This window comes from Dama dama, chromosome 12 (genome assembly GCF_033118175.1).
Source record: "Dama dama isolate Ldn47 chromosome 12, ASM3311817v1, whole genome shotgun sequence".
Classification (NCBI taxonomy): Eukaryota; Metazoa; Chordata; class Mammalia; order Artiodactyla; family Cervidae; genus Dama; species Dama dama.
Window position 1 is genome coordinate 16344401 of NC_083692.1, and position 22643 is coordinate 16367043.

Here is a 22643-nt window from a genome sequence, read left to right on the forward strand (position 1 = left end):
ATGGATCACAGCCTTGTCATGGCGAGTGGGCTTGCATAACTCAGTGAAGCTGAGTCATGCCGTGCAGGGCCACCCAAGATGAATGAGTCATAGCAGAGTTCTGACAAAACGTGATCCACTGGAGGAGAGAATAGCAAACCACCCCAGTATACTTGTCATGAGAACCTCATGAACTATATAAATGGTCATTTATAAATAAGGTTAAAAAAGTGAATTCTCTCCATGTGAAAATAAGAATGTCTTACCATCCAGTAATACAATGTTACAAAATACCCTGCGGTTATTCTTTGGTTTTAATAAAAAGCAACTTACCATCCAGTAATACATAAGGTTATTTTTTGGTTTTAATAAAAGTCAACTTTCCAAAGTTCCATCCTTGACACTATAACACCCCTGGATCAATGATCCTCAAATTCTGAACTACCTGCATAAAAAAAAGAAAATCACCACAGGTACTTACGGAAAATGCAGACTCCCGGGGCTAACTCCAGACCAATCCGAGGAGCTCAGGAACTTGCAGTTTTAACAGTTCCCCACATGGTTTTTATGCCTTAAAGTTTGAGAACCACTTTCACAGACAACCATCATACTCGCAGTGAGGCTCTCCTAGAACCATCCGAATCCTCCCAGAAATGCTGAACCAACGTCCCAAAGCTAGGATCATGATTACCTTGCCGGCCTTCATCGTTGGTAAAGAGCCCCGTGTCACTGCTGCTACACACACTGCTGGTTTCACTGGAAAAAAGTAAAACACAAGAGAACACATCAGGTCCAGTCAAAACAAAACTGTCCATTCATCTTCTGGTTTTCAAGTCGAAAGATCCCAAGTTTCCCTCATTTCACTCTAACTCATTAGCCAATCAGAAATATAAATTTCACATTTAAGTATAGGGATAAATTCATCTTCCCCCAAACAAAAGAAATGTAAGAAGAGGAGAATTGTAAAACTTTTACTTATATTTTAAACTACTTTCAAAAGATCACAAGTCACTTTGTTAGTTTACCAAGAGGAAGTTATTTATAGACGCTCATGGAGGTAATTTCCAACCTGCTTTGGTATATTAAACAACACAAATTTATCAACCAATTTTATTTTTAAATATTGTCAACTATCAATTTCAAATGAAGCCCTGCAACTTAAAAGATATCCAGCATGTTTCAAGTTTACAAAGCAGCAAACAAAAATCCAGATAAAAAAAAATCAGTATGACAAAAATTATATTTTCTAAGTTTAATGTCTCTTGATATCAAGTAGATACAACAAAATTCACTTTAAAAATAAGGTTAAAAATGAAAATGTAAAAACAAATTCCATTTGAATTCACCAAAATAAAAACTTTGGCGCCACAGAATGCTGTCCAAGTCAACTTCATCCTGAGCTAATTCCAACAACTGATACTGCCTCTTTGGATGCTGTGTTTCTCCTACCTAATCATCAAATTCGATTTATCTGGCGCAAGAAAAATTTCTTTATTCTTTACAATACTAGCCATTTCCTTGATGGGGATGTTTCCTTCCAAGCTAGTCAAGTTCATTCACGTGCTCTAGAAGACAGGAGAAGCATCCTCACCCTGCCGCATAAAGAATAGGCTTGGCAAAACCCCAGTCTACACTTCTGGATCCAAACTCTGAAAATATTTTGTATTTTGCAACATTTCCAAATGTCTTGCCAACACTAAATCCTAAAAATGCCAGTTAAATTATGTAGCAGTGTTTCCTCACTTAAGCTTGTCTCTGGGTAAGAGATCCAAGAAATTTGTTGCAGTAAGAGCCAATAAAACATACCTGATTTCTTTAAAGCTTCTTTCATTTTCCTCTGTACTTATAAATGGGAACATTCTCCAGTGTCATCATGAGAAATGTCTCACAAAACTTAGCACCACTGGATTCTGATGGATTTAGAATCTTCAAAGCGCTCTGCAGTTAATTCCAGAAGACATCCTCACGGGGTACTTACTGCATTCTTTCTACTTCTGAGTTTAAGGAATGGTGCCTGCTAACTTGATGGTGCTGTTTTTGTTTTCAGCAAGTTCCTGAGAGTATTAGTGGTATACTCTAACTCCACTGAATCTTACTACACATTCTCTCATATCAACTACTTTATTACTATCATCTTACCTCAAAGGTAAAGCATATTTTGTTTATTTTTCAGCTCCTCTAGATGTTAAAGAGGGCTTAAAAAGCACATCAGACCATAAAACAAATATTCTACTCCACCACTGTGTTATATGCATTCTTGGTTAGCATATCACTGAGACGCTAAGGGTCATCAAACAACAGCCTGTCAACTATTTTTGTATAGGCTGTGAACTAAGAATGGTTTTTATAGTTTTAAATCACCAGGTAGGGGGGAGATCAAATGGAGACTATTTTGTGACATAGAGACATGACACAAAATTCAAATTTCAGTGTCCATAAATGAAGTTTTATTGGAATAAAAAGTTCCAATATAGTTTTGTTCATTCATTGACTTACAGATTCTGGCTTCTTTCACACTACAACTGCAGAGTTGAGGAGTTACAATAGAGAACATATATTACCCACGAAGCCCCCAAATATTTGCTAGCTGGCTTTTTACAGAGGAAATTTGCTGCTTCCTGCTCTATGTGTGTTACAAGTTCTACCCTGCAATGTCTATGGGCTCCCGTATTTGAATATTTCCAATTAAGAAATTAAAACTATGGCCTTTTTACAAAGTCTGTGGATTCTGCCCCCATTTATTTCCAGTCACCTGTAAGCACTATAAGATACCATGTTTCTTTCATCCTTTTTTGCATGGATTCCATTATCTCCTCTGACTCTAAATAAAGGGAATGATCTGCTGGATCCAGGAAGGTATGGGTAACCTAAAACCTTCCTGTCCCTGTATATTTTCTATTTCTGTCAACAGTATTTAAGGAGACTCACTGTTCTTGAAAGAGCTTGAACTAAACTTGTCTGTAAGTTTTCTATATATAGTTAGAGTAACAGCAATGATGTCATAGAAATATCCCTAGGATTTTAAGACTGTGTTCAAGGGAGATATGTATTTTCTTCATTGAGAAAATAATGTGTGCCTTACAGAACACTTATTACATAGAAGTATCATCATTCCACCAATATCTGGAAATGACTGTTTCATCTGATAGCATCTGCTAATTCTATCTATGTCCCCAGAAGAACCTGCATGGTGAAAAATCTAACTGCATGTAAAAAAAACTGCATAATTTACTGAGGACAAAAAAACAGAACTTCATGGCATTATTTGCACATAAACACTATGATACAGCATACAAAAATGTAGGGCTAGCTATGAAACAGAAGCAAATTTTTCCTTTTCCAATTTATAGGCCAAAGTCCTGTGGCCTTCATTCACTTCTGAATCAGAGATTACCATTAAAAAAAATAATCAGATTAGTAGGATTTTAATAACGATTCAGTCAACTGTAGAATGTTAATTCAGTTAATTAAACAGAATATTTAATATTCTGTTAAAAATAAGCACTTATCTTCCAATAAAAACAACTGTCTTTTAGTACCTTTATAGATCACAAGGTTGAAAAGTTAAAAGATGGTAGACTACTACACATTTTTCCTATTACAAAATCTTGAAGAGTTTACACCTTTTTTTTGCTATGGGCAATTTTACTAGGCAAGGAAAATAGCTCTGTTCCTCATTTTTATAAGAAAAAGAAAATGAGATCCTACTTCTAGTATCCACTTCACTATAGTTCTCTGAAGCTTAGCCAGGAAGACAGAAACCCAGACTTGATTAATCATCAGAAAAAGTAACAAGACAAAGCCCATAAAGATGGCAGGTAGTGAAAATCTTCTTTTCCTAAAATGACAGCAACTCCTACAGGCACCACGCCTCCTGCCTTTGCCTGGGGAGCTGTTCTGTACTCCTTGTCTCACATGATTCTAATCCGTAGAGAGTTTGCATATAAAAGTCTTCATTGAATATTTTGAAAATATTTTGGGGCAGAAAGGTATCAATCCTACAATACATCATTCAAAAATATTCTATTGTAAATTGGGGCAATAAAAACTGTCTAACAGGAAAAAGAGGAGGAAGGATTTTCCCCACTATTTGCCCTAAATTTTCACTCATTCACTTAGTAAGCATTTATTAAGTTTTACTTTATACCAGACCCTGCTATAACCAGCACTAAAACTAACAAGGAAGCAGGCCAACTACGATTTAAATGCATGTATTTAAAAAAAAAAAAAAACTTGGTCTAGTCCATGGGAGAAGACTGTGAAAACACGTAAAGAAGAGTGCTTTCCAATGAAGAAAATTCTTCAGTGAGGGATGGTGCAAGTTGAGAATTTAACCTTATAATACTGAGAAAATCACCCCATATTAGAAGCCAGAAAATACCTCAAAAATATTCACATGTGAGTAAAAATAGTAGTAATACATCACACTTCCCTGGTTTTTACTGGGGAAAAAAAGTTTCCAAAATTTAACAGCATAGTTGCTATTTAAGATAAGACCAAATAAACAAATAAATAAATAAAAGCCTAGATTTTTGGATGACCAATTAATTGTATTAATATTACTTACTTTTTATAATATTGTTAGAAAAAAAAAACTGAACCATATCCAACTGAAATACATAAATGTAAAGAAAGTCAACCTAACCAGCAGTTCCAAAGGCTTTCCTCTCTCAACATTTTATTATGAAGACGTCCAAACAAACAAAAAAACTGAAAGAACTTACCGCTCACACTCTATCACCTAGATATTGCAATTAACATTTTGGTTTTCTTGTCTTGTCACACATCTGTCCGCCTAACCTTAACCAATCATCTTGGTAATTCAAGGCACCCTGGGTAAACCAGATGACTGGGCATGGCATCCATTTTCAGAGGGATAGACTATTATAGGAATCAAGCCTAATAAAATACTATTGATATTTTTCATCCACTTAAATAGTTAATTCCAAGGTGGAGTTAGCTAAACATTGTAAATTTTGGTGCAAATTTTTAAATGCTTTCATCTGAACTGCTCTTCTTTCCGAGTTCTGAAAATGAATTGCCTGTCCTTTTCAAGAACAATTTTAAAACGTATGGTTTTCAAATTAGGAAAAACTCTCCATTTTTAAATCATAATATTTTTATTCTATAGAAGAAATCAATGTTTTGGTCTTACTGAGTATTCTAATTTGAAAGTCGTGCTTGTTGGTAAAAGCAGAGTCTAAAAAACTCCATCTCAGTACCAGAAACATCGAGAGCAGTGGTTCTCAACTGGAGGTAATTTTGTCCCCCTTCTCCTATCTTCCTGTCCCACCCCAGCCCTTGGGGTCACTTGGCAATATCTGGGAAAGGCTTTTTTGTCAGGACTTGGAGGCAGGTAGAGGGAGCTGGTATTCTATTGGCATTTAGCAAGCAGAGGCCAGGGATGCCATTAACATCCTACAATGCACAAGACAGCCCCTACAACAGAGAATCATCCGGCCCAAAACTGTTGGCAGCATCAAAGGTGAGAACCCTCATCTAGAGTGATGAATAAAGTGGAGGGATGAAGGGGGTGGGACATCACAGTTAAGGAGGGAAACCACTTCAGAGGAGGGGCAGAGGTCAACATCGTATAGAAGAAACAATGTCATTCTGTTGCCAGGACTGAGTCAGGGCCTCAGTCTGAGGTCTAGCAGATCCCACCATGAGCAGGTAGCTGGACCTTCAGGCTAACTGGTCTGAAGAACTGAAACTCCTTACAAGTTGTATAGGTCACCCTTCCCAGCTTAGCCTAGACAGAAAGAATATTCTACAGCCATGGAAGAGAAAGATCCAGGCTGGGAAAGAAGGAAATACCTCGCTCACCTCAATGTCCCCGATGCCTAATATTAGCACCTGGCATACAACAGGCACTCAGTAAGTGTTGCGTAAATGAAATGAACTCATTCAGATCAGCTCTGTTGCCTCCCCTTGTACGGCTTTTGCGTCATGTCACTGCACCTCTCTAATCCTACTTCCATGCACATTAAAATGTGGATGGATTGTTCTGAGGATGTGATATGAGGATGTATCACGTACGTTATCATGTATGGAGTCTAGGATGTATCTGTGGAGTCTAGAGCTATACAAAGGCAAAGGATGAAAGACTCAAAGGCTACTTCTAGGGTGGTAATTTTTGTATGTTTCCAAATAATATTATTTTAGAGGCTAATAGCAGTAATCTCCTCACTGGCATTCTTATTAAAATAATCATCTAAATTCAATGGGACTTTCAATTATACCTCAATCTAAAAATTCTGTAGGACTCAAATCTATTTTCACTTTGAATGGAAAATTAATACGTGACCTATGAAACCTAGCATTTTTTCCACACTGGGTTTCACCCAAGAGAGGCAGACACTGCTCTCAGCAGATATTAGACAAGGGTCCCAAGAAGGGGTTTGGCCCTTGAATTACTAGAAAAACTATTAATACAGAAAGCTACTATTCTGTATGACTCAGGGAACACAAACCAGGGCTCTGTAACAACCTAGAGGGGTGGGTTGGGGAGGGATGCGGTAGGGAGCTTCAAGAGGGAAGGGACATAGATACCTATGGCTGATTCATGTTGACGTTTGGCAGAAACCAACACAATATTGTAAAGCAATTATCCTTCAACTAAAAATAAATAAAATTATTTAAAAAAAAGGCTACTATTACCTATTGACACCACTAACATCATTTACTGCATTTTACTATAGACCCAACAAAGTACTAAGTGTTTTATATTCATTATTTCATTTCTTTTACCCTAAAGGTCTATGAGATAACTATGTCAACCTCATATTACAGATGAAGGAATGTGGCTTAGAAAGATTAAGCAACTTGTCCCACACTGCACAAGAAGCATCAGAAGCTGGGTAGTATATCTCCACAGCCCAGGTACTCACTGAATGGCCACTAAAACACAGGTGATGCAGAGTCATCTCACTTACTGAAAGTCAATTCAGGTTTACTCAGAACGTAATTATGAATTTCAGCACTTCTCATTTTCATTTATGTTAAAACGCAAACAGACTGACTGAACTTGGGAAAGAGTTTACTCTTTGCTTTTCGCTACTTAGAACATTCAGACACAGCTGAAATTCTAGCTGTATTTTGATGACTACAGCTTATAAGCTAAAAATGCATCATACGTGCTGAATAGCATCAAAATGAATTACAAACTCACTCCAGAAAAGATCTTCTCTCCCTTCGTGCTACATCTTAAAATTTAAAATATAAACATCCATTTTCAGTGTACTTAAAATACAACAATACATTCTCAGGAATCTACATCTTGCTTGCCTTTATAGTTCCTGAATGTCCTTTCTTTGAAATCAAAGTAAAAACATTCTCTTAGTTTGTTCTGGGGAAATAATTACTCTGAGAATATTATTCCTGAATTTAGCTTCACGCTAAGTAACAAAAAATTTTCAGAAGACCAGTAGCCACCTGTGGTAACCAGACTCCCGCATGACTCTGATGACGCCAGCCTTCTGGTATTTCACACCCTGGTTGGCCTGTGTAACCAACAGCACAGGCAGATGTAATGGTATGTTCAAGTCTGAGATTTGGGTACTTAAGGGAGAGCCTGCTCTCTCCCTCTCTCCTGTCAGACCATTGGCTCTATGGGAGGCCAATGACAATTTCTCAAGGATGCTAACAGCCCTGTAAGAGGGGCCCATGGAAAGGAATTGAGACTCTCAATCCAGCAGGCTAAAAGGAAATGAGATCTACCAAGAGCCCTGTGAGCGAGCATGGAAGTGGATTCCTCAGCCCCAGTTGACCCTTGAGACAACGAGACCCTTACCGACAGTGAGACTGCAAAAGAGAGATTCTGAACCAGAATCGCACAGCCAAACTGCTCCTAGATTCCTGACTTCAGGAAATGAACTTGAAGCCAATGTTTTATAAAGCTACTAAGTTTTAGGGCAACATTTTCCGTAGCAATAAATACAGCATCTTTATGAGTTCTCCTTGCCTTCTAGCCCTAATGAGAAGCTTCTAACTTCAAGAAGTCAAATCTCTCTGAATTCCCACAACTAAGAGCTTGTTCTCTGACCTGTGCTGTGTTTAGTCACTCAGTTGTGTCCGACTCTGTGACCCTATGGACTGTAGCCCTCCAGGCTCCTCTGTCCATGGGGATTCTCTAGGCAAGAATACTGGAGTGGCTTGACATGCCCTCCTCCAGGAGATCTTCCCAACCCAGGGATTGAACCCAGGTCTCCCGCATCGCAGGCAGATTCTTTACCATCTGACCCACAAGGGAAGCCTCTGACCTGAGAGCTTACTAATTCTATCAAATTCCTGACCATAGAAAACTACATATTGAGACCTGAATAGGAGTACTTTATACCTGTCACCATTACAGTAAGGAGGTACAGGATTTGTGCTATCAGTTATACTCATCAGTAACTTTACCACCTGGGATTCTCACCCATTTAAGATTATTAACCAAGTAGCTTAAGTAAGATGTATCTTTTACAACTAATTTTAAAAGAAATAAGTGGGATGGAGTTAATGGCTTACAGTATCATGCTAAAAAATAAGGGGTTTCATTTTAATTTTTATTAAATAATAATAAATACATTAAAAAAATTTAATTGTCTTAGAATTTACAAACACAGAAAGGTCACTCCCAGACCTATCACCTGAAACACCTCTCCTGGATTTTTTTTCCTTCTTTTTCCTAAATTAAAGTGGTATATTTGTAATAATATGTAATCAGACTTCTAATTATGAAATCAAACATGACTGAGGAACAGATTTTTCAGAGAAGTATCTCCCACCAACTGCAAAATTATTCCCACAGTAAGTTATGAGAATGTGGAATGAAGGAGGTTATTTTTTCAGTTTCTTCAGATGGCACCCACGAAAGAAGGCAGCAACCTCTCCAGTTTCACAGGTCAATTAACATGGCCACTGCAATCAGGTATACTTTGTGGAGCTAATGATTTCTGTCAGGATTTTGCTACTGAGCTGTGGCAGTGACTTAGAGAAGTCCACTCCCTCCTTTTACGGCTTAGTTAACAGATTCATCCTCAGTAAGACAAGATGCCTTTTCAGAGTAAGTTTTTAGAAAGCATGTATTTTGAGACTTGACTACCTGAGAATCTTTCTGGCGTCTTCCCAGCTATCTGAGCTATACATAAAATTCAGGGTAGGGAGGGGAGAGGAGGAGGGGAGCAACCTTTCCCCCTCAAAATTCTATAGGCAAGTCTATTAGCCCCTGGAGTATAGTACTCTAGGGATGGACACCAACCTTATTTTCATCCCTTTAAAGACTTTCTTTGTAACTGTTCCGTTCCCACCACCAATGCAGAATGCAAAAATGTTGCTAGGAAATGATTCGGTAAAAGTCTCTTTTCATTAGCTTTCCCTTTTAATCTATACGCTTAATTTGTTCAACCCGGAACACGTTCTCTCTTCAGTTAAGATTTTTTAAATCATTCTTCTATCCCAATGCTTTGGTTTCTTCCTTGGGAGTATTCACGTACCTGCAGACTGGGCCTCCATTCCTGTGCTCCAGATCTATCACCTTCTCTCTCATTTTTATCTCCTCTGTGCATTTTGGGAGGGCTTCCAAAGTTTTCCACATCATCAACTCAATTTTCTGCAGAATGAATTGTCCTTCATTTTAACATTACATTTCAAATCTCCCTACACTCTTTCCTCCCATACTGCTGGGTTGTCAAACAGCTGTCTTTCTGTCCTTATGACTTACTGCTCCTGTTTCAAAGTGATTATACTTCCTTGCATCCTTATGAAGATTTTCTAAAATGTTCTTCCGATTTTCACTGGCTGGGATTTTCAAAGATGTGATCTTCCTCTGAACACTCAGGAGGGTGTGCCCTCCCCCTTATTCTGCAGAACTTGCTCAAAAGCCTCTTGCTGAGAACTGGTTGACCTAGAATTTGGTATCTGCCAACAGAAGGGGTAGCTAAATTACTCCTGGTCCCATTCTCTACTCCCTTGGATACAGGTAACACGCTCTTTTCATATCTACAACAAGTCAAGAAGATAGGCAGAGCCCCTGGCCTAATTCACCCATAGATTTTTATCTCATACAGCTATGTGGGAGATTGAGATGGGATCTTCTTCTGATCCTCACTGCCTGATTCTGACCCCATTCCAGGAGTCTGCAATAAATGAAGGTATATAAAATACTACAGTCTCCAGAATGCACTACTAATAGGAGTGCTTTTTCCTTCTCTGTCTACGCCAACAGTAAACTACCCTTGGAGACTCACTTCCCAGGCCTCAATATGCTATGACTGCCTCCTACTCCCAAACATAAATATACACACAGAAAACACTATGATTCCCTATCCGAGTACATTCTGGGAGTTACAGCCTCCAAACAGAAAGTCAAGGATACTGATTGGGAAGTCAAGGGTGCAACAACACTCTGGCTAAAACTACAGCAGCCCAATTTCCTGACTGAACCGGATCCTGCCTTTCTGAACCAAGGGGAGACTACAGGGAAAGGGCCCCAGCACTGACAGCCCGGGTGTGCTCAGCACTGCTATGGGCTTCCTACTGCACTCCCCAGAGCATTTCTATCCACCTTGGAGTTTGACAAAGTCTTGGCAATAAGTCAGCTTTAAGTCCTGGTCTCTGGCAATGTGACTTTGCAATGTTTCACATCTTCGTAAATGTTTTAGGGGGCGGCTTAGGTTACTTATCAGATGCTTTTTAAGATGTGAAGTTATAATGATGTGAAGGAGATTGTGACAAAACAATTACAGAATCTCAGTGTTACAAAGGACCTTACAGATCATTCAATTCAGCCTCTCCAACTCTATAATTCAATAAGTGGTCATCAAGCCCAGACTTGAAGTGATCTACCTGGTAAAACAACTCAATTTTTATGGAGATTTAATTTTCAGAATGCTGTATTTTATAGTGAGGCAACACTTCACACCCTGCACTTTGTATCTATGAATTCTAGTTCCTTCCTCTAGAGTCACAGAATAATCATAACATTTAAGAGACAGATCTTTAAATACAATAATGTAACATTAAACCCACCTCCCAAGTTGTTTTCCCACCCCCCCCCCCCAGTTATTCCTTAGCATATAGTAGCAGAGCTTTGAATAAATCTATGTAAGCACACTGTGCCAGCTATGCAATACTCTCAAATGTGACGGTACAACGGCAACAATGGTAAATATCCTCTTGGTCAGCATCCCTATTTACAGAATAGAAAACAGAACATCCTCAACCTACCACATATAGTTTTTTCCACAGCTCCAGTAAACCCCTGATTAATGACCTCCACTTGCAAAGGAGGCTACTTACCTTAACCATGAAATAATGAATGCTATTGATCCAACAAGCTACTGCTATAGAGTGTTATTGATCACCCAATCTTTGGTTAAAATGGTCCTCATTTAGCAATTTCACTGTTGCAAACACCTGGAGCAAAGCATGCTCATAATTAAAAAGAGTTTGGGAGAGTTAAAGTGAGAGGTGATGGACAGAGATCTCAGCTTTCCACCATTTATTCTTGCTTCTGAGCTATTATTTGTGTCAGAAGGGATATTGATTTTCTATAAAAATAAGAAAACAAGAGGCACCAAGGGGCCGCAGAAGGTCAGCTTGGGCTAGAACAGGAGGGGGGAGGTTTAGCACTCTATCTCTGTCATTTGGCTTCCAAGAGAAGAGAATATTTTCTTTCCTGTGAGATTGGCTTCTAATACATCACCTTAGGAAGGCTCCTGACTGCAACTTCAGGCCACCACCAAACCAATTCACTTACAAAAGAAAAGAAGCTAAATTATATTCAAGGGGAAAAAATGAATGATGTTAGTGAAGAATAAAGCAAAATTGGGCTATGACTCACCTAATTAATAGTCACTGTACAGACAATTTGAATAAAGATCAGTAGAAAGTAATTTTACAAAAGAGTTGATCCATTCTAGAACGGAACACACACGGATGGAAAAATATTAAAATAATAATTGAGCTTTTTACATCATAACCACTTTCAGTCCCTCAGAACTCTTGAGGGATTGGTTGGTACAGAAGTGAAAAAAGAAGAGAAACAGAAAAGCAAAAAGAATTATAGGTTAAATTTAAAACTACTCTACATTTGTAAGTATAAATTTTAAGGAAAGCAGAAATAAAGTTCTCTGATCGAGACATAGATTTTCAAACCTGAAACACCTAATATATGCTTTTTAAAAAAACTATCTATTTACTAGGCAAAGTAAAGCTTAATGATCATCTTCATCCTAACAATTTTACAAACTGGATCATATATTCTGCCAACCCTCAAAAACACTGATATAAAGTTCTACACTTTGATCTGTATGCAAACTGGCACATCCAAGCAGATTTATGACAGAGTAATAACCAAGAGGATTCTTAAAAGGATTTCTTTCAACGCAGAAAAAAGGTTGAAAAATTTTGATAGAATCAACTCACCAAGACAGTATAACATCTAAATCATGAATTACTGCCTACTTAAAACATATGCTAATGCTAGTCCTGTTTATAGGGTGTGTTTAATAATCTAAGGCAGAGATTTTGGTTCCAATTTACTGTTGACAGGCAGAACATAATGTGCAGTCAAAGAATAACTAAGAATCACCATGAGACTTTCCTGGTGGTCCAGCAGTTAAGACTCTGCACTTTCACTGCAGGGGACACAGGATCCTGTTCAAGGAACTAAGACCCCACATGTCACAAGGCATGCACCCCCCAAAAAAAAAGAATCACCTTCCTTCCTCATAGAGTATATTTAGGAGGGGAAAAATACAAAGCACATCTGCTTGTAACTAAGATGAATCAGCATCAGTCAAGGTGAGTTGAAGACTCCTAAATACACTCTAAAGAATTTTTCTCATTCTATATCTGCTACTTCTCCACCCAACATTCCCTTAGCTACAAGGATTTTGGTGTCTCTTGTTCTTTGAAAGAACTCTGAAGTTATGGGCCAGGAAGATAGCACCAATGTGGGAACAGGTCTCCTCAATTTGAAGAGAAGAATTTCCTAAGAACTACTGCCTACTTCAATTTACCCAAGCTCGCAGATAACTAGATATGTATTGTCACAATCTGACTATAACATGTGACAGATGTATCTGGGGTAAGAAGGACCTAGAAAGACTGAAGTGCCTCACTGCAAAGTTACAGGCTCTGTATCTGCAACCACACTTGGGCTGTGATCTTAGAGAAGACAGAGTTAACAGTCACTCACACACACAATTAAGTCACAGTTTAACAAAAAACTCTGGGGAAGAAATACATACACCCGAAAATATCATCCCAAAAAGCTGTTGTTGTTTCTTTAATTGTCATTCTTAATAGTAAGATGATTATTATTTGGTATGTAAGCTTGATATTGAAACAAACTTGAACACCTCAATTGAGAGTTTCACCATTATGAAAGGATACAAGTTAACTAAGCATTTCTTGTCTGATTAAATATAGCATGATGAGAAAAAAAAAAGGGGGGTTTATAATCCAAAATCATACATTTAAATTGGGTAGAAAGGCCCTAGAATATACAGTGAAGGAAAATCAGGAGAGGCAAATTATAAGCCTACCAAGTCCGACTTTCTGCAACCCTATGGACTGTAGCCCACCAGGTTCCTCTGTCCATGGGATTTTCTAGGCAAGAGTACTGGAGCAGGTTGCCATTCCCTTCTTCAGGGGATCCTTCCGACCCAGGGATCAAACCCGTGTCTCTTGCATCTCCTGCACTGGCAGGGATGTTCGTTACCACTAAGCCACCTGGGAAGCCCCACCTAGTTGCACAGCCTAGCAAACATAAAGTTAGTAAGAAAAAATTTTAAAGCTAGATTAAAAACCATCCATGAAAGGTACAGGCATACAGACCTGAACAGCTTTTCCTATTCCTGACAAAGTCTCACCTTCAAGTTCCTAAGATTTACACCTTTGTTTTTCAGACAAATGTCAGAAGAAGCAAAACCCTAAGAAAGATCATCTGTTCTATCAGTTGTAAAAGTTAAGCTGAGACAGAAAAGTGCCATGGAAAAAGCAAGCTCAAAGAGCAATGAAACACAGTGGTTACTTATGAGCTATGGAATTAGGTTTGATTCCCAGTTTTGCTACTAGATGACCTTGGGCAAATTATCTCCACACTTATAAGCTCTATTTCCTCGTCTATAAAATACAAACAGTGGTCCCTATCAGACAGGGGAGTTGTGAACATTAAAAAAGAATATATGTTCTGCACAACAGTACAGGGCCTGCCACACAGTTAGTGCTTAATAAATGCTAACTAACACTGTTAAGGGCTTCCCTCATAGCTCAGTCGATAAAGAATCTGCCTGCAATGCAGGAGACCTGGGTTCAACTCCGGGTCGGGAAGATCCTCTGGAGAAGGAAATGGCAACCCACTCCAGTATTCTCGCCTGGAGAATCCCATGGACAGAGCAGCCTGGCAGACTACAGTCCATAGGATCACAAGAGTAGGACACAACTTAGTGACTAGACCACAATAGTAACAGTAATACACTGGTCCTCAATTGAGAGTACTCAACCCTACGAGGGAGCATCCATGAAGGCATTTGTTTTGATACTATGAAGGGTGGTGAGAACTACATAGGATGCCAAACATGGGACATCCCTCATCACAAAGAACTGCCTCACCCAAAACACCAACAGCATCAGCATGGAGAAACAGACACCACACATTAATATTCATAACAATATTAATATTAATAACAAAATTAAAGCATCAAGCTGGGGAGTATCGATGTTTCTAAGACTACCTATTTGAGAGGTAAAAAATTTAAAAGTCACCCAAAACTACACTGACATTTTAAGAATGCACCCATCAGAGACAAATTTTGCTGGCTCAATGACATTTGGTATAAGACTAATGGGATTCAGTACTGTTATTTTCAAAGTCTACCATGTGTTTCGACAACTTGAATGTCAGCCATTAAAATAAACTCAATACAGTTAAACTGTAAGCAGTAGAGAACACAAATAGAGCCCAGAAATATTACTATCTAAAGCCATGATTCTTAATGGGTAAAGGCAGCTTACCAAGAACATTTATAAATTCCATATGCCTGGCACCGGCATTTTCTCTCCCGCACACGTGCGCACGCGCACACACACATACACGTATCTCTGCTGAGGCCCTGCTTCAGCATAACTATACATAAAGAATAGTTATGTATGTATGAACTGCATGGCATAAAGAGCGGCAAAATGTTTTAAAAATAAAACTCTCGGTTATGCATTTGAGGTACACATTTTAAATGACTTTCAGAAATAAATGTGTTGCTATAAAATATAGCCTTCTTGATATAGGGTAACAGGATCATGAAGCCAGAGATAAACACAACCTGACTGGTTAAAAGAAAGCTACAAAGTCAGTGTATCAGAGGCTGGTTTGAAAAAAAGTTGAAATCAAGACTGTGGATTTAATCAGGAAAATCTTTTGACTTAGTAAGGGAGATCTCACCATTCTGACATGTTCTCATCAGAGCCCTGTTTTTGTTCATCTGCTTCACACTCCATCCTTTCTTTCCTTCCCGTTTTGCTTAGGAAAGTCCTGTTTTCTGCTGATTCACACAACCCGTGACCTGATGAGGTCCAGGGAGTATTCTCCTTCCAGCGGGACAGACGCTGCTTCTTGGCCGACTTGAACCTGCAGCCTCTCTCATAGCTCCAATCCGACACTTTGAGCTTCTGCTGAAGGCTGGCGGCCACCTCTGACGTCACTCGCTTCACCTTCCGCCGGCGCCTGAGCGGTCGACAGGGTGCATTTTCAGTAAAGGAGTCAGATTCATGCCAAGAATGCTGCTTACTCTTAACAATGGCGTTGAGAGCTGGGTGCCGTTTGGCTACCATCGTGTCATCAGAGTCACTGAAATTGGTGACCGGGGCCATTTCTCGACAGTCCTTGAGAGCCTCATCCAGACTGGACTCGGAGGCCTCACTGTAGCAGCAGGTATGCTCTGCCAGGTGAGTGAAGTCTGAACGGCGCTTCCGGCCTCTCCGTTTGCGAAGCTGCCGCCTCTGCTGCCGCGGGCTCAGAGCCATCTCCTCCCAGAGCTCACCAAGCTTATTCTGCTCAGATGTCTGCTCTAAGGCTGAGGCTAAGTCATGAACCAGCTCATCCATGAGGCCACATCTACCTAAAGGAGGTTCAGAAGAAAAGAAGACAAGAGAAAGACTGAATAGGATCTGTTGCTTTAGGATAATTTTTTAATAGATTGTGGCACTGCAGAGTCCACTCCATCTATAGAAAATTAACCTGTGTTCACCTGGCTACACTTAAGATTATATTCCTACCATCCATGCTCCATTAAGTCACTAAAAATAGGTGTCTGGCCCTTGTTAAATGCCTATAGCCATCATGTTCTTAAGCATGAAAGCTCAAAATACTCACCAGATGACAAGTGGGTTATTAGAAAAAATAAGCAAACTCAGGGGAATAAATCGCTCCCTTTTCCCAATTAAACTTGCTCAACAAAATTACCTGATGATGAGATCTAAAAGGTTTAGAGAATGTCTCATTAGACAGAAACAGAAAAACACTCAACTTCAAAACCATAGATGAAAAGACTGTTCTATAGTCTTGGGTCCCTAATAAGAAGTGTTCTGGCAGGAACAGAAAAACCACCTAGTGATGCACTCTACAGAGGGCTGCCTGCAGCTTTGGTGATCCAAGAATTTGTAGTGACCCAGGTGTGTAGTGCGCAGGGGGGAAAAAAAATAAAAGACGGTTTGCACTCACTCTGGTTCCAGCTACCATCCAGAGGCTATGAAGTAAAGAGCTTTAAAGAGTATGTCATAAACTTGTGAATAATTAGCAACTTTTAAGTTCTTCTCACTCTCCTTCAGAAAGTAAAGTGGTCATCCAAATTCCGTGCTTTGGTGCCAGACAATCACACAGAAACAGGATGTTCACACAGAAACAGGATGTAACTGAGGCTGAAATGACAATGAGTGCAGTCTCTAAGATTTCTAGGTAACAGCTTTCCAAAATTTCCTATTTTTCAACTCATTATTGTCAAAACCATCATACTTCAGGGATCACTTCAGAGGCAAACCTTCCAGAGGCAGAGAGCAGGAGGAACAATTTTCAAAACGCCTTTTTTAAAGGGAAATGTGTAACATACTTCGTACACCTAAATAAATACTTGTTAAACTAGCACTTTTTCCCTAGCCGTTAAAAGTTCAACCTATTTCAAGACAATAATTAGAACTTAAAACTCTATGGTGCCACTCTCAGACAGTATTTCCGTTCACACAGTTTACATTTTGCAAAGGACTTTCTAAAAACCTATTTTCATGCCATCCCCATGCCAACCAACTCAAAGGCAGGAGGAGCAATGGCGACACCTTGTTCCAAAACCACCAACCAAACAAAACTTCTCAAAGTGTCAAAAGCCACACTCACTTAAGCAGTAAGTAGTTTAAAAATGCCATGACGGGGGTTTGGAGAGACAACTATCCCTAAAAACCAAATAGGTAGCAGGGACGCACTTATCTATTTCCCTCATTGAGAAATCCTGCTTTAAAAACTCGGGTAAAACTGTACAAACTTTAACACGGAACGAAGTTACCAAACAACTAGAAGCTGAATGCCTTGCCTGCGCAGTCGGATGCCAGCCTTTCAAAGACTGCAAAAATTGGAACAGCAGGTGACAGAAGAACCCTGGAACTCCCACCCTCCCTGGATGCATCGTCCGAGAGGATCCGAGGCCAGGCAAGCAAGCACTCGGGGAGAGGCAAGGCTGTCCGAGTCGCGCAAAGGAAGGGACCAGAAACCAGCAGAAGTTAAAAAAAAAAAAAAAAAAAGGGCAGGCAGGGGCAGGGTCGTGTAGGTGGAGACCGGGTTGGGGCGGGGGAAGACAGGAGGGAACTTATCAGTTGCGACCGAGGAGCAGGGAGTCAGCTCTTCCAGGGCAGAAACTGCCAAGATGCAAGCCCTGGCGATCTAAACTCCCTCCGTGCCAGGGGTCGCAACATGACCACATCTATGAGGGGAAAAAAATGTGTTTCCAAGGGCTCTCCCCCCACGTCAGGGGCCCGCCCCCGAGGACGACGGCGACCACAGCTCGGGACACCAAACCCTGTCGCCAGCCCCAAAAGAGCTAGAAAGTAGAGGAGAGAGAAGATGACTGTCGCCTAGCAGATGGCCCGAAACCCTCATCCCCCTCGGATTCGGGGGTAGATGGGCCCTGAAAAACAAGGCCCGCCAACCTCACCCCTTCCCGCCAGCCTCTGCCGCCCCCCTGACGCCCCCGGTGGCTGCGCCGCGGCCCAGAGCCCGGAACCCCGATGGCGCCGACTCCCGCGACCCCGACCCTCTCATGTCCAGTCCCCCTCACCCGCAGCCGCAGCCACCTCCAAAGGCCGCCGCTTGAGGGGCCGAGTCTCCCCGCCCGAGCTTTCCTCTCTGACCTCATTTCCGGTCTGGGCCGGAGGGGTGGGGCGGCAGCGGGATGGGAGGAACTTGGCGGCGCGGGAGGCCCCGCCCCAGCACGGCGCTTCCTGCCAGCAGCCCCTCCCACTTCCGTCCCGTGGGACGCTGGGGGCAACGAAAACCCGGAAGGAAGGCGAGGAGGTCAGGATCGGTGGTGTTTTGGGGGCAGACCAATGACCGGGGTTGACCGGACCGTGGCGCTGAGGTGCCCATCTTGGGGAAGAGCCTACCCCGTGCAGGCCTTGTCTGCCTTGGAGACGTCAGGAAAATGGGCCCTAGGGAGGGGCGTGGGCCTTGTCCTTGCTTGCTGACCGGCTTTATACAAGCGTGTGGAAGTTAGGGAAATGAATCTTCATTTCCTAACTGTGGGAGTTGTACAGCCTTTGGCAGGATAGCGTCGTAGTGAGTTAGACTATTAAAGATGCACTTTGCCTTGAGTAACAAAAAAGTAGTACTGGATTATAACTTGAAGTGTAGAATTGATGCTTTTGAATTGTGGTGTGGGAGAAGACTCTTGAGGGTCCCTTGGACTGCAAGGAGATCCAACCAGTCCATCCTAAAGGAAATCAGTCCTGAAAATTCACTGAAAGGACTGATGCTGAAGCTGAAACTCCAACACTTTGGCCACCTGATGTGAAGAACTGACTTATTGGAAAAGACCCTGATGCTGGGAAAGATTGAAGGCGGGAGGAGAAGGGGATGACAGAGGATGAGATGCTTGGATGGCATCACCAACTCAAGGGACATGAGTTTGAGTAAACTCCAGAAGTTGGTGATGGACAGGGAGGCCTTGTAGTCCATGGGGTCGCAAAGAGTCAGACAGGACTGAGCGACTGGACTGAACTAAACTGAAAGGTAACATCCATAGTCAAACTGGGGTAAATGAATCACTTATACAAATAAATGTATAAGTGGGGAAGGAGAGGTAAGTCTTTGGTGTAGAATTCTAAACAATTTTTATAGATACTCCACCATGAGGCCTAATTCCTCATTCTAAATGTGGACTGTGCAGTGACTTCCTTATGAAGAGTGCCATGTGAAAAGGGGGCGAAAGAGAGTAACTTTTACAGTGGAGAAACTAAACAAGCACTGCCTCAGTCAGGTGATCAAGGTTATTATCAACAGTGATAAATCATGATGATAGTATGTGCACTACCAATGATATGACAAAAATGGCTTTTTATCTCTGTGATACTTTCCTTCTAAAACTCATAGTCCCAGTCTCAATGAAAGGAAAAGTGTGAACAGCCCCCACATGAGGGACATTCTACAAAATGTCTGACCAGTATTCCTCAAAATTGTCAAGATTTTCAAAGACAAAGTCTGAGAAACTGCCACAGCCAAAAGGAGCTTATGGAGACATGCCAAGTAAATGTAATATTGTATCCTGATGTGATACTGGAATAGAAAAAGGATATTTGGTAAAAACTAAAGAAATCTGGATAAATTTATGGGCTTTAGTAAATAATAATGTCCCAACATTAGTTCATTAATTGTGACAAATGTTGTTTACTAATGTGAGATGTTAATAATGGAGGAACCTGAGTGTGGGGTATGTGGGAACAGTAGTACCTCTGAATTTTCCTGGAAACCTAAAGTTATTGTGAAATTTAAAATGTATTTTTAAATAACTTTTGACCCTGAAATCCTGCCTCTATGAATTTTGTCTAAAGAAAAAATTAGAAATGAACAATGTAAAGTACAGATAATTAATCTTTGTAGTACCAACTTAGAAAAAGTGCCTAATGGGAGAGTTGCAAGTTAAGTTTTATTGGGGCAAAATGAGGACTATAGCCCAGGAGATAGCATCTCAGATAGCTCTGAGAAACTGCTCCAAAGAGGTGGAGGGGAAGGTCAGTGGATATGTGGTTTTGGTAAAGCGGGAGCACATGCAGTCAAGCACGTTTTCTTTTGTTTGGCAGAATGTTTCTGCTAGTCACCAGAAGCAGTCATCACCATGAAGGACTTTAGGACTTCTCTGGATGTAAGGAGATACAAGAACTGGGCTCATAAAATCGACTCTGAAATTATTTAACCCTCTGAAGACCTGTTCTGCCAGTTTTCCCCAGAGCACAGAGTGCCTCATTTCTGCCCTCCACCCTGAATTGTTGAAAGTCAGTATGATTTAATCCTTGTAGAGGCAGATGGCAAGTGCCAGTTTGTAGTTGACAGGAGCACTGTGGGAGGGAGGCGTGAGAATACTAGAAAAAAGCCAGAAATCCTACAGCAGGGGTTACTTATCTAAACTATAGTATGTCTATGGGATGGAATATCTTGCAGCCTTTTGACAGTGATTATAGAAGAATATTTAATTTCATGAAAAGTCATCAATTTCTGATTGTGTACATTTCTGTACAATGGTTGTGCTTTAATTAAAACATTCCTTTAAAGAAGAAAGTGGGGAAAAAAACTTCTTTTAAAAATGTAGAGACTCATACATTTAAAAATATATGAGACTCTTCATGCATAAAGGAAATTAAATCTATATTTGCATAGGAATATGACCATAATAATACATTACTTATCATCCAAAATAGTTCCATTATAAGTTATTGTATCTCCTATATGTTGTTTTTATGGGTTTTCAGAATTTTCTATAGGTGAAACATTGTGTAAAGAATGAAAGGAGTAGACAAAGATGACTCAAGTTTTGAGCCAGAGTGATTAACAGAGTGAAATGAAGTGAAAATCAGTCGTGTCCAACTCTTTGCAACCCCATGGACTAGCCCTATGGACTGTAGTCTGCCAGGCTCCTCTGTCTATGGAATTCTCTGGGCAAGAATACTGGAGTAGGTAGCCATTCCCTTCTCCAGAGGATCTTCCCAACCCAGGGATCGAACCCAGGTCTCCCACATTGCAGGCAGATTCCTTACCAGCTGAGCCACCAGGGAAGCCCAAGAATACTGGGCTAACAGAGGGGTTGGTGCCTTTTGCACAGCTGAAGAAGTCAGGGAGAGGAAAAAAGTTTGGTAGAAAGATGATTAATTCCACTTTGGACATGCTGAATTTGTGACTCCCACAGGACAAAAAGATGGGAATGTTCAAAAGGTGTCCACAGCCATCAGCCTCTTTTCTGCTTAAGTGAAGTTCTCTCCCATAAATCATACCAGCTCTCATAGTGTCACTTCCCTCCATCAGCACTGAACGTTCCCACATTTCTTGAAATCCAGCTTTTGGTTTCAGTTTTATACTAGATAATTTCCACTTATTTTCTCAACCAGCACCTCCAGGTTAAGATGTCAAAACAAATCTTAGTTTCTTCCACAGTCCCTATCATATTTGTCCTTCCCCCACTGTTCCCAGTTTGGGAAATGTCACCACCATCATGCGGTTACCCAGGTGAATTAGCTGTTAGCCCCTGTTTTTTTCCTTAATACTTTGTCTTCTAACTAAATGCCAAGCTTCAGGGATTCTACTTTGATAGTATTCTTGCATCCACCCTCCCCCTTTTGCTTTCTGTCTGTCATTGGCCACATCTGGGTAGGCAACCACTCCTCTGGATGGCATAGCAGCCTCCTTACTGGTCTTGCCACCTTCCATTCTCTCCCCCAAAAGTCATTCTCTACACAAGGCACCAGAGTGAGATTCCTGAAAAACCATTTCACTTCAACTGTCATCCACTATCTCCTGCATCACACTGGGCACACTGGACCACTTGCTCTTTCTTGAACACCCCTGGGGCTTGGGATTTAAAGGCTCAGTGTCAGGGTCACCTCCATGAGGTCTTCACCGTGCTTACCTACTCTTTGGGATCTCTCAGAACTTGCTGGTATGTTTTTTTTTTTTTTTTTCCTTGCTGGTATCTTTATTAGAGCATTTCTTCACTCAACCTTGAATCTGAGACAATTCTGTGCAAGTTTGCCTCCCTAGCTAAATTACTCTTAAATATTCACTGAGTACCTATCACACACGTGGCCTACGCTAAGCCCTGGAGATACAGCTGGGTGAAGAAGAATGAAGCCTACTCCACTGCCCTAGGGACTCTTCTAGCCATTGAATTCCCCCCAGTTCCAGGCACAGTTCTTTGTACTTGGTAGGTGCTCCCTAACTATTGTCATTTGACAAAAGTAAATATTTGTTTTCTGTGCCAAAAGAGGAAATTAGAATTGCTTGTTTCAATCTTAAGAGAAAGTTTAAATGAAAGCCAGTGACGGTGGGAGCCGTGGGCAGGGCCACTCAAGGAAAGGGTACAAGAGAAGAAACCCATGGAGGGCAAAGCAGTGAGCTCAAAGGACAGAGAGCAGTGGAAAAGAACCAGTGT

The 22643-nt window shown here is 40.7% G+C and overlaps 1 protein-coding gene across 4 annotated transcripts in view; it reads right to left on the bottom strand.

The window, feature by feature from the left end:
* Positions 1-18369, bottom strand: part of GPATCH2L (G-patch domain containing 2 like) — a 60043-nt gene extending 41674 nt beyond the window's left edge. For 3 of the 4 annotated variants that reach the window (XR_009695051.1, XM_061156557.1, XM_061156559.1), the window contains exons 1-3: positions 18288-18369; positions 15410-16085; positions 671-735 (exon numbers count right to left, since the gene is read on the bottom strand). Coding sequence is in view for 3 of the 4 variants with exons in the window: in XM_061156557.1 (XP_061012540.1) it covers positions 671-735; positions 15410-16071 (727 nt within the window). In the remaining variant the exon portion in view is untranslated. The remainder of the gene's footprint in view (positions 1-670; positions 736-15409; positions 16086-18287) is intronic. The other variant, XM_061156558.1, reaches the window with a different exon arrangement.
* Positions 18370-22643: the final 4274 nt, after the last annotated feature.